Genomic DNA, 15,383 nt, shown 5'->3' on the forward strand with positions numbered 1-15,383 from the left:
GCTGGAACCCCTGGGGATTCCTTTAGCGATTCTCCTACAGCCCTGGGAACTGGGTGCTGCTACACCCTCGTGACTAAGAAGGAAACTGGAGTTCAGAAAAATTAATTAACGGGTTGAAGATCATGGCTAATAGGTGGTGCCAGGATTTGAACACGATTAACGCCTCCATACCCTCACTGGATCAGTGTTCCTCCTTTCCCGAAGGCACGGGCCAGAATTAGACGGAGGTGCCTCTTGTCCAAAGTGCAGAAAAATGCACAAAAGAACACTGCTCACATATTGGTGTGTTCCCTTCCGGTTCTTCTCCTGTGAGTTGTCACTTCGAATTATCTCTAATCACTTGCTGCATTATTATAAAACTCCGTGAAGAGCATTTAAATAGCTTTGTCATATTTGATTATGCAGGAATAGCATGGTTTCCTGAGCCATTTTCCAGTTGCTGAAAAGTTTACATTATCCCTAATGCTTATTATAAACAACCCTTTAGTGAACATCTTTATGCACCACTATATGCATAACTGGTCACTTCATTTGAGTAAATTCCCCAAGAGGGAATTACTGGCTTAAAGGGTATAAACATTTTTTAGACTCTTGCTCCAACTGTGAATTTCTTTCCAGGAAGCTGGGGCCAATCTGTTCAGTGAATCCCTTTGGGCAGCAGGATGAGACAGAGGCGGAGGCTCCACACTTAGTGAGGGCTGGCATGAGCCATTGAGGCCAAGGGGAGAACACAGACCAGAATCTGGAGACTTGCTGGGTGGTGGCTGCTCTGGAGGGCAGTGGATAGATGTGGCTGGACCTGAGGTCAAGCTAGAATTGAGGGAGAGGGAGTTTCCATTTTGGCACAGTGGAAACGATTCCGACTAGGAACCACGAGGTTGCTGGTTCAATCCCTGGCCTCGCTCAGTGTGTTAAAGATCTGGTGTTGTTGTCAGCCATGGTATTGGTCATAGACACGGCTTGGATTTCGTGTTGCTGTGGCTGTGGTGTAAGCCAGAAGCTAAAGCTCCGATTGGACCCCTAGTCTGGAAACCTCATATGCCACACGGGTTCAGCCTTAAAAAGACAGAAAAAAAAAGAAAGGGCAGAGCCCCTGGAGTTCCTGTTGTGGCTCCCCAGTGATGAACCCAGCTAGCATGTGTGAGGATGTAGGTTCAATTCCTGGCCTTGCTCACGGTTGGGGATCCAGCGTTGTGTTGTGTAGGGTGTAGGTCGAAGGGTTGAAGATGTGGCTTGGATCCCAAGTTGCTGTGGCTGTGGCTGTGGCATAGGCCAGTAGCTGCAGCTCTAATTCGACCTCTGGCCTGGGAACTTCCATGTGCCGTGGGTACAGTCCTAAAAAAGAAAAGAAAAGAATGGAACAGAAAAAAAAAAAAAAAGAGCCCCTAAGAGGAAGGAGTTAAAAAGATTTGAGGAGAGAGCCGAGCCGAGACTGGGTGGAGCATCCATTCAGCAAAGGGAAACCATGGTAGATAGTTCCAACATAGGGGATTTAATTCCAGGGGTTAGATGCTAGGGGCTGGCAGCCTGAGCAAGCCAGACAGCAGAGCACACTGGGGGTAGGGACAGAGAAAACTGTGGATCTGGGTGGGGGCAGCAGCAACTCCAGGGAATGCTCAGCCCTGGGTATTGGGAATATGGCCGGGGGGGGGGGGGGGTGCAGAGAGCTGCTGTGTGCTGGCTGCTCTCTCTGGGGGGAGCGGAGTGGTGTGACTGCCTCTGGGGACCTAAAGAAGCCTGATGGAGTGCCCTCTGTGCCCCTGCCCAGAGGATCAGGATGGGGGCCCCTTCCAATCTCCTGCCAGCACCTCCACTGGCAATGCCTCCCTGAAGTGGCTAGGGACTGGGAGAGGTGGGGCACAGACTTCTAGACCCTGTGGTGTATGGGGTGGAGCTGGAGGTGGGCTGGGTCATAGGCATGTGACAGCAGAGCCCACAGAGCTGGAGCCCCAGGGACCCTGTGGACAGGGGGGCTAAGAGAGGATGCTAGAGCTGGTGCCATGGGGACATGTACCAGCTTGCCCAAGGACCAGCCCAGGGAGCTAGCAAAAGTCAATGGGCAGGGACTGGCCTGGCCCACAGTCCTGAAAAAGCTGGATGTCAGCCGTCATGGCCTGAGAAGCAGCTCATGGTGGGGTGTGGGTAAGTTGGCCTGGTTCACTTCCAGGCCTGCAGCAGCATACTCAAGCAAGTCTCTTCAACTCTCTGCTGCTCCCCATCTGATAACAGGGCCCTCTAGGACAGTGTGGGGCAGGCCAAGAGAGTTCCTGCAAAGACTGAGCTCAGCCCTGAACATCAACATCATTATCATTATTTCAGCAGCATGACTTATTTAGGGTGACACCGCCCACTGGTCTCAGCCACCTACCCTAATTTTGGACAACTATCAGTTACTCAAGACCCCTGGGTCAAACTCCTGGGGCTTTAGAGAGATGAAAATGTGGAACATGGCCTGTGTTTTCTTCTGCGATCGCGGTATTTCATGATCCATGCAGGTCTCTAGGGCCATGTGGCCCTTTTCTGTGCAGACCAACCTGAATCTTGCTCTGAGATACTAAGGGAGAGTTTTCTCAGGGGGCCTCTGGTGGGGAATACTGGCTCCATCTCTGGAGAGCAACCAGGGGAGGTCATGCCCCATCTACTTCTACTTCAACCGAAGAGACTGAGAATGAAGGGCAGGCTGTGACCAAGGATGGTGGTCAGGGCAAATGCACTGCCTCAGCAGCTAAAATTGCCTTGATCCCTGCTGAGGTTGCAGATTGGTCTGAAGGTGTGCAGGTGCCCTCTGCACCCATCCAGCCATCCTCCACTGAGACTGATCTGCACCCCCACAGCTCAGGCCACTGAATGGGCAGGAATGACCACTGAGTGGTTTTAGCTGTTTTTCTTCAGACTCTTAAACAGAAAATGGAAATGAACCATTTCTAAAAGTTGTGTCCATTGAAAAAATTCCTGAGGCTGGGGCTGAGTGGTGCAGTTTGAGAGTGGTCCTTCGGGGGAAACTGGGGCCTGACAGGTCCCCCACGCCTGGTGGCAGGCCTACTTCAGCAGGGTTGTAGATGGAGATTTCAAATGCCTGTGCATACCAGAACATCTGGCGGCTAAAGTCTCACTCTCAGGGCTGAACCAACTAGGGTATATGACCTAGCATCTGGTGTCAACCTAATTGAGTAAAATTAAATAGTAATTCTGCATGAGAAATGAGGTTTGAATCCTTATTCGATTCTTTGATGCAAGCCTGCTGAGCCTCTCCCAATGTGCCTGCCACTCGGTGGGGGTGGGGGTGACAGGGCATCGCCTTAGGAGTCACACTTGTAGCAACACATGAACAACTTAAAACAGTTTTTATTTCTACTTTTCCCATCTTAAAAATTTTCTATAGTGAGGACGTGCTCTTAAAAAAATCAATATGTATATCTCTACAAAAGAATATTATTTGGTCACAAAAAGGAGGGAGGTAGTGATATATGCTACAACATGGATAAAGTGAAGCTAGTCACAAAAGACTGTACCATATGTGGTATGACTCCTTTTTGGGGGGTCTTTTCTTGTCTTTTTAGGGCTGCACTCACAGCATATGGCGGTTCCCAGGCTAGGGGTCAAATCAGAGCTGTAGCTGCTGGCCTACGCCACAGCCACAGCAACGCCAGATACAAGCTGTGTCTGAGACCTACACCATAGCTCATGGCAATGCCGGATCCTTAATCCACTGAGCAAGGCCAGGGATCAAACCTGTGTCCTCGTGGGTGCCAGTCAGATTTGCTTCCACTGAGCCATGACGGGAATTCCTATGATTCCATTTATGTGTGATGTTAAGAATAAGCAAATCTATAGAAACAGAAAGTAGACTACTGTTAGCTGGGGTTTGTGAAAGGGGATGGTGGTGTGATGGCTAAGGATCAGGTTTCTTCTTGGAGTGATGAAAATGTTCTGGAATTAGTAGTGAGATCACACAACTCTGTGAATATACTAAAAACTCTAAAAAAGTGAATTTTTATGTATATAAATTATATCCCAGGGAGTTCCCGTCGTGGCTCAGTGGTTAATGGATCTGACTAGCAACCATGAGGACACAGGTTCTATCTCTGGACCTCACTCAGTGGGTTAAGGATCCGGTGTTGCTATGAGCTGTGTTGTAGGTCGCAGACATGGCTCAGATCTGATGTTGCTGTGGCTGTGGTGTAGGCCGGCAGCTACAGCTCCTATTTGACCCCTAGCCTGGGAACCTCCACATGCTGCGGGAGCAGCCCTAAAAAAAACCAAAAAACAAAACATACCCCAATGAAAGTGTTATTTAAAAAATCAACACATGTTTCCAAATTTGGGAGTAAAGGAAATGTTATATCATTTTATTATAAAAGAAGAAGGAGGTAGACTATACTTTCAGGGATCATTTCTATAGTTTGTGACTAGAGAAGTTTCTCTGAATGTGTAGAGCACCAGAAACCATGAGGAGGAGACGCAGTGTTCTCTCCTGAGCATGAAGCAGGTGGTTGGTTTTGCTTCTGCAGCTACTACTTGCTATTGAAGATTGTTCTTCTCTCTCTTTGAGAGAGTAAGAGGGAGAGAATACCGTGTGAATGGTTTCATTTACAATTTAGTGTTATCTAAAGACAGCTTATGAGAGTAATAAACTTGTTAAAAAAGTAAAATAAAAGAAGGAGGAGTTCTCATCATGGCTCAGTGGTTAACAAATCTGACTAGGAACCATGGGGTTGCTGGTTCCATCCCTGGCCTTGCTCAGTAGGTTAAGGATCTGGCGTTGCCGTGAATTGTGGTGCAGGTTGCAGACATGGCTCGGACCCAGTGTTGCTGTGGCTCCGGTGAAGGTTGGCGGCTACAGCTCCGATTACATCCCTAGCCTGGGAACCTTCACATGCCGTGGGTACGGCCCTAAAAAAAATAGGCAAAAAAAAAAAAAAAAAAAAAAAAAGAAGAAGAAGAAGAAAGAAAAATTATTATGGAACTTTTTGGCTCCCACCGGATGGGGAGACTTCCCCAGGGGCCCCATCATTTGCCCTTCCCATCATTTTCAGAGAGAGTTGCAGGAGCCTCCAGAGCCTAGGAGCCTAAGCTTGGGTGGCCCAAGTGTCCCCACCCATCCATCTGCCCCAACCCCTTCCTTCAGGTGCCCTGTCCCCATCACTCCAGGATACCCCTGCTGCCTCCCTGCTCTGCTCTCCTAACACGGTCTTCCCCATTGGCCCCTGTCCGCTTTTGGGACCTAGGCTCCCTGCTGTTTCACCTGCCTTTGGGGTGGGGCCTGCATAGTTTTCAAGTGAGTGCCACCTCTCCATGCTGTGGCCTGAGTGAGGCACCCAGGGAAGTGGCCCTCAGGGGCTGTACTAGACTGACGGCGTGCTCCTGAGAATAGTCAAAGTCAGACCTGCTCCAAAAAGTACCTCTTAACTGGGCTCCCTGGGGGCAAGGCAGACCCTAACCTTCCTACCAGTGGGCTATGCTGGGGACTGACTGGAGCAGAGGCAGAGCGTGAGCCCTGTCTTCCTTTCTGTCTTCGTGAGCATGTGTTGAAATCCAGCTGTGCTCTGACCATTATATGTATCTCATGAATGAGCAAACTGTCTTAGCTGCTTAGCTGTGTACTCATGGTCATGCATCAGCAGAGAAAGTGGGTTCCTTGTCATGAGAAGCCTGTAAGGCAGAGCTGCCCAAAACTACCCCTAATGGCTCAGAGAGCACATAGCACTCAGTCAGGGGCAGTGCTTCCCAGTTTCCCAGAGCCTGGGCTTCCCCTGCGATGTGTAGGGATACTGATGCCATATTATGCACATCTGCCAGCTGTGGGTGGGCAGCAGCCTGCAAGTGATGATGTGAATTGCCAGCCGTCTCCTCCATCATCAGGCAGGCATGATGCCCATATGCCACTAGCTTGTCCCAGGGAGCACGAAGGCCGGACTGGCTTGCATGCATCCGTCTGTAGTACGCTTCGCTTCATCCCTTCTCAGTTTTCCTTTGACAGACCTAGGCACATCCGTCATGGGCAAGCTTGAAACGGATAGGCTTGAACTTAGGGTGTCTTTCTGGACTGAACGCGTCTTGAAGAAATCGGCAGCTACTCCAGGTGGACAAACCAGGAAGGCCAAGCCAGTTCTGCAGGGGGGAATAACAGGCCATCGGGGCCAGCAGCCTCCCGGAGCATTCCAAAAAGCCTCGAGGACGGGGGGCCAGTAGTGCCTCCTGGAGCAGGTAGCTTGAGGGCCGAAGCGGGCCTGGGTGGCCCGGGGGCCCGCCCGCAGGTGGCCGCGCGCACCCGAGGCCAGGTGGGCGTGCCAGGCCCCGCCCCGCCGCGCCAACCGGGGGCGGGCAGCCGAATGCCCCGCCCTTCTCGCGCGCCGGGTCGGAGGCGGTGCGGGAGCGCAGCCGCGCGGAGCCGGAGCAGCACGCGGGAGCGCGGCCCCGCAGCGGGCCGGCCCGAGGGAGAAGCGCCGCGACCCGGCGCCGAGGTGACCTGGGCCCGGAGCGCGGATCCTGGCTCTGAGAGCGACCCCGGACCGAGCGCGGACCCCAGCCCCGATACCGGCCCTGAGCGCGGCCTCGCCGGTCCTGGCTGCCGGGCCGCGGGCATGGACGGCGCCCGTTCACCCTGTGAGTCCCGAGCCCCCCGCCCGTCGCCTTTGTGTGCGCGCCGCGCCGCCGCAGCCCCCTCCCCGCTCGCCCCTCCTGCGCCCCGGGCCGCCGTCCTTTGTGGAGCAGCCGCCTGGCCATTACCTCCCTCTCCCCCAACCTCCTTCGTCCCTCCGCGGCCCAGGGCTGAACCGGACACGGGCCCCCCACACCCCTAGCCCGAGCCTCCCGGCCCTGTCTTCACCCCCTCCCACCTCCAGGGACATCCCAGTAGGCCCCCTTTCCTGGGGCTGGGCAGGGCACAGGTGCCCCTCTTCCCGGCCCCCCTGGGACATCCCAGCAGGCCCCCTCTGCGGCCCAGGCCTGAGGAGGGCACGGTCCCCTCCCACCCAACCCGGCCTCCTGTAGCCCCCTCCTCAGAGACTGCCCAGTAGGCCTCTGCACTGCCGGGGCGGACAGGGAACGGGCCCCGGGGCGGCGCTGTCTCATCCCACAGCCCGGGCAGGTGCGGCGGGCCCGAGCTCACACCAGCCTCTGTGTCCTTGCCCGCAGAGATGGACGACGATGGCGGCCGCCGAGAAGCCCCCGGCGCACTGATGGAGGCCGGGCGCGGTGCGGGGCCCGCGGGCATGGCGGAGCCCGCGGCGGTGCCGCGGGCGCGGGCGGCGCGGCCCGGGCCCCAGCGTTTCCTGCGGCGCAGCGTGGTGGAGTCGGACCAAGAGGAGCCGCCGGGCCTGGAGGCTGCCGAGGCCCCGGGCGCGCAGCCCCCGCAGCCGCTGCAGCGCAGGGTGCTGCTGCTCTGCAAGACGCGCCGCCTCATCGCTGAGCGCGCCCGCGGACGCCCGGCTGCCCCCGCTCCTGCCGCGCCTGCAGCGCCGCCGGGCGCCCTTGCCGACCCGGTCCCCGAGCCTGCTGGCACGCAGGAGCCTGGCCCAGACCCCGCGCCCACGCCGGTCCCGGATGGTGGCCCCAGCGAGGAGGAGGCGGAAGCTGCGAAGAAGGAGGACGCTGGGGCGCCCGAGGCGAGGCCTGAGCTCGGGCGCACACGCCGGGAGGAGCCCGAGGAGGAGGAGGACGACGAGGATGACCTCAAGGCCGTGGCCACCTCCCTGGATGGCCGCTTCCTCAAGTTCGACATTGAGCTTGGCCGAGGCTCCTTCAAGACGGTCTACAAGGGGCTGGACACTGAGACCTGGGTGGAGGTAGCCTGGTGTGAGCTGCAGGTGAGGGACGCGCTGACTGCAGGTGGGCAAGTGCGTTCTGGCATCAGGTCATGCCTGGCTGGGCTTAGGCAACCCTGGTGGGGCCGTCTGTGTGTCACTGTCATCCTCTGTGCTGGTGGCTGTTTGTGCCTGAGGACTGTATGGTGAAGGTTGGGAGAGGGAGGTTGGATCTCCCAGTGTGTGGGCTGGTGATGAAGAGGGGGGCATTTGGAGCGGGTGTCTGTCAGTACCTCTCAATGCTGCTCCTTCTTCTCCACTGTCCAGACCAGGCTGTCTGGATAGTCTGTCTTTGCAGAAGAAATGTGGGGGCTGCAGGGCCCTGTGGTTACAGGGTGGTTGGGGGGACTCTCAGTTGCTCTTAAGTGAGCACCTTCCTATGTCTTGCGGAGTGTAGATGCCCCAGTTGGGGATGTCTGAGGGGCTTCTTCTGGCCCGGATCTGTTTAAGGTGAGGCCTGCTGGGCCCTTGGGTCTGTGGAACCAAGCCTGGAAAGGGTTGTCACTGGCTTCTTGGGGCTCCTAGGTCTTGTTTGTTTACAAAATGGATGTGTGAGAGATCTTAAAACCAAGTCATGCAAAGTGCAGGTGGGCTTTGTTTTCTTTTGTGTTTGTTTTTGTGGATGCGGAGTCTCCAGATATGCATTTTTTATAACCTTGCCCTCACCCGTTGGCTGTGTCAGCCCCAGCCCTGGAAGATTATATAAATGGTAACTCAAGCTGCCCTGGGCTGGCCATGGAAGCCAGGGCAGCGCCTGTCACAGTGGGTGTTTACGGGCCCTCCCTTGTTTGGGGGAACAGCTGTCAGGCACAGGGCTGGCCTGTATGAGAGAGCCGGCTGCAGATGTAAGCCTACCTCAGCACCCTGTAAAGTTAGCTGGGCCTTCCAGTCCTGACGCAGTGTGGCAGGCAGCCTGCCTTTTTGGCTCAGAGGTGGGATTTTGGTTGCTTTGTCCTCTGGGCCCCTGCAGGGTGCCGTGTGTGTGTGTGTGTGTGTGTGTGTGTGTGTGTGTGTGTGAACTGGCTAATGCATCCAGTGTCCACCTGTTCTCAGCCTTTCTCCTGAGACAAAGAGCTCCAGAGACCACCCCTCCCCATGGCTCTTTGGTTCTGTGGTGGAAATACAGACTTTTAACAGTGGGGCCAGTGGCATCTGGTTGAGTCCCTCAGGAGGGACCAAGAGCTCCCCTCCCCCATGGCCACAGGTTCTGGGCCCCGCTGAAAAGTTGTTTGTGGTCTGGGGCCCTGGGTGTGCTAGGATGGCATGGGAATGAGCTAGGCATCTCTGCTGCGGGTGAATTTAGAGAGGAGAGAGGACCTGGGAAGGGAAGACCAGAGAGGGAAAAGAGGATGCCCAAAGCTAGAGTGTAGCTGTGCGCCTTCCCTCCTGCCCTGCTTGATCTTGCCAAGCGACCTAGTGTGGCATCCAGGCACCCACGGGTGCTGTGCCACGGAATGCCTCTGCAGGGTGGAGGGCAGGAGTGGGGGTGCTGCAGCAGGCAGGAACTGAGTTGGATCTCAGCAGCGGAGCCCAGCAGATTTGGTTGAAACATTGCAGGCGCATGTGACCCTTGGAGGATGTTGTTAATTCCCATTCCCTTTAAGGCAAGGCAAACTCTTCTGCCTCTGGGTCCCTAAGCAGAACGGCACCAAAGTGGAGCCTGGCTGCTTGCTATCCAGGGGGCTTATATTCCTATGTTCTAGGTGGGAGTGTGAAGGCGGGAGATGGCTTCTAATCCGTCTGGTTATGTTTCTTTTTTTTTTTCTTTTTTTTTTTTTTTGTCTTTTGTCTTTTTGTTGTTGTTGTTGTTGTTGTTATTGTTGCTATTTCTTGGGCCGCTCCCGCGGCATATGGAGGTTCCCAGGCTAGGGGTCCAATCGGAGCTGTAGCCACCGGCCTACGCCAGAGCCACAGCAACGCGGGATCCGAGCCGTGTCTGCAACCTACACCACAGCTCACGGCAACGCCGGATCGTTAACCCACTGAGCAAGGGCAGGGATCGAACCCGCAACCTCATGGTTCCTAGTCGGATTCGTTAACCACTGCGCCACGACGGGAACTCCCTGGTTATGTTTCTTATACTGAAGTTACTGGGGGCCCTGTGCCACCCAAGAAACTGTTCCCGTATTTCCCCCAAGAAGAGAGCTGATGTGCAGCATTTAGGGTCAGCTGCCTTCTGCTGGGCGGGTCTAAGAGGGTTTTACATGGGCCGGGGCAGGACCCAGCTTAGAACAGCAGCTGAGAGCCTGTTGTGTGTGTGTACCCTCTTCTTCACTAAATAGGAGGCTGTTGTTTCCCTCACTTTATTGTTGAGAGCCCCCCCCCCCAAGGTCACCTGTGAGGATACAGATGATAGAGAGAGATTGCAGCATCATGGGAAAAGGCTGTCCTTAGGAGAGGTGATGAGGGTGGAGGGCAGGGTGCCTGGGTTAGTCCTCTCAGACCACCAAGCACAGAGAGGGTGACAGGTGACATGCTGGCCTTGTGCCTAGGGAGGGGGTTTCCTAATGCACAGGGCGGAGATGTTCACCCTTCACCCAGCTCTTGGAATTCCCAGGCACCAGGGCTCCCAGTGAAGAGTGGATTGCCAAGAGCATTGCTTTCAGTACAAGAAGCTCTGCAGGGTTCCTCCTGCCCTCCAGCCCCCCTTCCCCAACCCCCATAAGCTCCTCAGCTGGCAGCTTTGGAATGCTCCAAATTCGGTTTCCATCTCTCACCCTTGGGACCATAGCTTGGTGGTCTGCGAGGACTAATCCAGGTACCCTGCCCACCTCCCTCAGAGATGAAATAGTGTCACCTGCTTGCTTTTTCCAGGGTTCCCTGCCAAGGGGAGGAAAGGCTGCATTTTTGGACCTAATAAGTCTAACCTGGAGGATGTAAGATCCCTATGACTTCCAATTTCCGTCTATAATTTAGTGTTGAAAGAGCTTTGCAGAAAGAGCAGTATGTGTTCATATCACAGTGAAGGGCAGAGAGGTGTTTTCACCTGAATTCTCCAGATATTCAAATCTGACACTGATTTTTGGGAGGAAGCCATTTTAAAGTATTACTTTCCCTTCTGTTTTCTTTGAATGAACGTGTATTTCTGGCACCAGACCACGTTACAGTAGAGGAAGTACGAATGCAACCAGAACCGCTGCCCTCATCCTGGCTCACGTTTCCCACATCCCCCTGGCCAGCTCTGGCCCCTCGCAGACCCCATCCCGTCAGACAGGGCACGGAATTGCTAGGGTCTACTGGTCAGCTCTGGGCTGCCTGGGGTGGGGCAGGTCTGGGCCACTAGTTCAGTCCCAGGTAGCTCAGGGAACCCTCTCTCACCTGCTGATGCTTCTGAGCCACAGGCAGTGTCTCTGAGCCAAGAAAATTCAGCCCACCCAGATCCCAGCCAGCATCTAGAAGCCTCGTTGGAGGTGGCCTGTTGGCCTTCCCTGCCCTACTTGCCTAAGTGACTTCCTCAAGACACTGGAGAGGGCCTTGGTTCTGAGCCGCTCCCATCAGCAGACCCTGCCTTCAGGGAAGATGGGTCTCAGGTCCTCTGTGCTGCCACCCCCACAGAAGGAGCTATGAGATGCCCTTTCAGGGTTGGGCACTGCCTCTTGGGGGATTCCACCCAAAACACATGTTTCCTGCACTTGTGTCCTGGCCTGTGCCCAGTGTGGGAGTCATTTTACTGCATGGAAGTGTCAGTCCTTTTAACCCTCTGCCCATAGTACTTGGAGGGGCTTCCCGGGGCTACGAGAAGGGGGTACCATGGGACCTGAGTCCCTGCCAGCCAAGGACATTTGGCTGGAAACCTCAGGTGTCATCATGAAGCCATCCTGCTCTGCACTGCCCATTGGTGACTGGGCTCCAGACCAGGGAGGGGCTTGTGGATATGGGGACCACAGGACCTGCTGGCATCTCCTTCGAGTGGCCCATGTATTCCCCACACACCGACCTCAGCCGGACCTCAGTGTCCCGTTCATCTGCCTGTGCCCCAGAAGTGGATGATGCCCACAGGGGCTTGCTGTGTGCTGCTGTGCTGAGCATGCCAGTCCCTTTGATGTCCTCAGAGGACAGCCAGGTCTGCCTGCCACTGGTGTGGCCTGGCACCTCTCTCTTGGCTGTGGGTGGCCACCTGTACTGGGTACTGAGCTCACACAACTGACCATACCAGGTGCACTGGCGCCTTTCATAGACAGGCTGGGCATATGCCCTCTGGTCTGGGGGGCCTGAGGCCTGGACTTGAAAGGTGCTGTGGCCTTATGTGGGAGGCTCAGCTGCTAGCCTCATCTGCTTCAGAGGAGCCACGAGCAGCCTGATCTGGCTGCATGGGGAGATAAGGGATGTGCAAAGGAGATGGTGCTTGTTTGCTGGAGCACGACACTCAGGGCTCAGCTCAGTCACTTTGCTTGCTTGCTTATTTATTTATTTATCTTTGTAGGGCTGCACCTGTGGCACATGGAGGTTCCCAGGCTAGGGGTCCAATTGGAGCTGTAGCTGCCAGCCTACACCACAGCCACAGCAACCCTGGATCTGAGCCGTGTCTGTGACCTATACCATAGCTCATAGCAATGCTGGATCTTAACCCACTAAGTGAGCCCAGGGATGAAATACGCATCCTCATGGATGCTAGTCGGGTTTGTTAACTGCTGAGTCACAAAGGGAACTCCTTTATTAATTTAATTTAATTTATATTTTATTTTATTTTTTGCTTTCTGGGGCCACACCCATGGCATATGGAAGTTCCTAGGCTAGGAATCAAATTGGAGCTGCAGCTGTCAGCCTACGCTCCAGTCACAGCAACTTCAGATCTGAGCCATGTCTGCAAACTACACCACAGCTCACAGCAACGCCGGATGCTTAACCCACTGAGCAAGGCCAGGGATTGAACCCACATCCTCATGGATACTAGTTGGGTTCATAACCCATCACAAAGGGAACTCTCTTTATTTTTATTTTTATTTTTTGCTATTTCTTTGGGCCGCTCCCGCGGCATATGGAGGTTCCCAGGCTAGGGGTCGAATTGGAGCTGGAGCCACCGGCCTACGCCAGAGCCACAGCAACGCGGGATCCGAGCCGCGTCTGCAACCTACACCACAGCTCATGGCAACGCCGGATCCTTAACCCACTGAGCAAGGGCAGGGACCCAACCCGCAACCTCATGGTTCCTAGTCGGATTCGTTAACCACTGCGCCACGACGGGAACTCCTTTATTTTTATTTTTAAAAAATCTTCTAAGCGTTTAATTTTGTTGGAAGAGGTGTGATTTGGAAGTGGTTGGGTGTCAACACGGAGCTTGCTCTGCCAAATGACGTTTCATATGCCACCCCGAGCACTGTTCTGGTTTGGTTGGCTAGAAAGGTTGGTGCCAGCTGCCCGAGGGGCCTGTGGAGTGTACTGGGAGGGGCCCACCAGTGCAGCAGTGTGGGTGTCCAGAACCCAGGGGCCCTTCCTCTGCCCCCAAGCAGTGTTGGCAAGGTGAGTGTGGTCAGCACACTGGTCAGTGACGGACCAGCAGCCTGGCTGTGAGTCACCATTGTAGGCACATCGGGCATTGAGGCTTATTCCCTGTTGGAAGCAGCTGCTCCTATGGCCAAGTGTGTGCCTCTCAAAGTGTCCTCCAGGCCCTGGCTTGCCAGGGTACCAGGCTGGGCCTGTTTCAGGCCCAAATTGCCCAGTGACTTGGACACCAGAGGGAAGATCCCCAGACTAACTTGGGTGGTGGGCTAGTGGGCATCTCTCCAACTCCTGTGCCATTTCCAGGTGATGGCTGGGGTATTACTCTGAGGTTGGTGAAGCTTTGCTGGTGGACTATTAGCAGGAACATAATGGTAGCCAGAAAATTGCCAAGAGAAGGATAGAGGGTGGATATTCCAGAGGGTTCCCAACACTGGGTCCTGTGCCTGAGCTCAGCAGAATAGGCTGTTGTGGTTTTATGGGCTCAGTGGCATTTTTGGGGGCATATGTCCTGGTTCCAGCCCTGGAGTACCATGGTGAGCAGGAGAGTGGTGGTAAAAGAGCCAGGTTGTCATGGAGGAAGGATGTTTGTAAGAAGCCTGCAGGATGCAGAGGAGTGAGTCTGGGGAATGTGTGTTCTGTGGTTGTGGCCCAGCTGGATTTGCTGAGCACCTGCCACTCACCTTCCAGAATGGCTGACTCCGGCAGCCCTCTGCCTGGCCATAGGCATCTCCTGGGGCCAGTGGCTTGGGCTGGCTCCAGAGTGGAGCTGGATGAGGCTAAAGGTGGCAACACAGGGCTCCAGGTCACCACTTTGATGGAGGAGAGCTTGACCCAGTCCTGCGGGACTTTGGGCCACAGTCTTGGGTCTCCTTTGTGGTCTGCCTTAGCTGAATGGTGAGATGGATGCTGACATCTGCCAGAGGTGATGAGAAGAGGCATTGAGGAACTTCACAGCCAGGCAGGGCCCCCTGTGCAGTTAACACCAATACTCTGGGTGCAGGGTGCCCTGCTGCATTTGGACCCCGGCCCCACAGCTTCCCGGTGGGCATCTGCCTTTGTGAACTTTGGTTTACCCGTTTGTGCAGTGGGGATAGTGCTGGCTGACCCTCCCAGGGCCATGGGGACTACGGAGAACACCGAGCCTTGAACAGGCACTCAGAGTTAAGTCTCTTCTCATCCAGGCTTGCTGCCCCCTGCAGATAAACTGTTTTAAGAAACTGAGATTGAAGTAGAGAGCCAGCTGAACCTGGAGGAGCAGGGAGGCCTGCCTGAGGCTGGATTGGTCACAGGGTGGCGCAGGGGCCTCGGGCCAGGCTGGCTGAGGGCTCTGCCTGAGCATGTGGCTGCTGCAGATAAGGAAGGGGTGTGAACATAGCAGCTGGAATCTCTAAACAGATTAAGATCTTCCTCTGGCCACAGACAACCCAGGGCCATGTTTTGGGTGGAGAGGCCCCTAGGTGAGGACAACCTGTCAGGTTGGCACCCTGAGTCAGCTGCAGTTTCTCCTACTTCAGATAGCTTTCAAATCCAACTCTATTCCCGAGAGAGTTGAATTCTCAGATTTCCTGGAATACCTGCCTTCCACCTCCAATTTACGTCAGCTCTCTTTAGATACAAGTTAAAGTTTTTGGAAAAGAAGAAAAGTGATCAAGGCAGCATGGTATAGAGCAGTAAGTCAGTGGAATGGAATGGAGAAAGATGGTCATTTTAACAAATGGTGCTGGAACAGCCCGACACCCACATGTGGAAAAATGAATCTGAATGCAGACCTTATACCTTGCACAAAAATCAACTCAAAATGGATCATAGACTTAAATATAAAATGCAGAAGTTCCTGTGTGGCTCAGCAAATTAAGAACCCAACATAGTCCAATAGGTTACATGTGGGTTCCATCCTTAGCTTCACTCAGTGGCCTAAAGGATCCTGCATTGCCAGCGAGCTCAGATCTGGTGTTGCTGTGGCTGTAGCTCCAAATCGACCCGAGCCTGGGAACTTCCATAGGTCACAGGTGCTGCCATAAAAAACATAAATAAATAAAATGCAAAAGTGTAAATCTACTGGAAGATAACATAGGGGGAAACCTAGGTGCCCTTGGGTTTGGCAATGACTTTTTCAATACAACACCAAAGATAAGA

At 54.5% G+C, this 15,383-nt stretch overlaps 1 protein-coding gene, 1 long non-coding RNA gene and 1 other non-coding gene across 50 annotated transcripts in view; all 3 read left to right on the forward strand.

The window, feature by feature from the left end:
• The first annotated feature begins 4,371 nt into the window (after positions 1-4,371).
• On the forward strand, positions 4,372-4,585 carry LOC146404623 (small nucleolar RNA U3). The gene has a single exon (XR_014842632.1). It is a non-coding gene; the product is annotated as a small nucleolar RNA U3 (small nucleolar RNA).
• Positions 4,586-6,369: 1,784 nt separating this feature from the next.
• Positions 6,370-15,383, forward strand: part of WNK2 (WNK lysine deficient protein kinase 2) — a 126,252-nt gene continuing 117,238 nt past the window's right edge. For 42 of the 48 annotated variants that reach the window (XR_014841146.1, XM_021088155.2, XM_021088159.2 and 39 more), the window contains exons 1-2: positions 6,370-6,606; positions 7,138-7,808. Coding sequence is in view for 41 of the 48 variants with exons in the window: in XM_021088155.2 (XP_020943814.1) it covers positions 7,140-7,808 (669 nt within the window). In the remaining 7 variants the exon portion in view is untranslated. Of the gene's footprint in view, positions 6,607-7,137; positions 7,831-15,383 lie in introns of all 48 variants that reach the window. The other 6 variants (XM_085018336.1, XM_085018338.1, XM_085018339.1 and 3 more) reach the window with 2 other exon arrangements.
• LOC146404624 (uncharacterized) lies at positions 9,556-14,999 on the forward strand. The gene is made up of 2 exons (XR_014841166.1): positions 9,556-12,529; positions 12,790-14,999. It is a non-coding gene; the product is annotated as an uncharacterized LOC146404624 (long non-coding RNA).

The sequence above is a fragment of the Sus scrofa genome, chromosome 3 (assembly GCF_054392235.1).
Source record: "Sus scrofa isolate SSC_HxYL_T2T_F1_AM1 chromosome 3, Sscrofa_HxYL_maternal_Yorkshire_Landrace_v2.0, whole genome shotgun sequence".
NCBI classification, from domain to species: Eukaryota; Metazoa; Chordata; class Mammalia; order Artiodactyla; family Suidae; genus Sus; species Sus scrofa.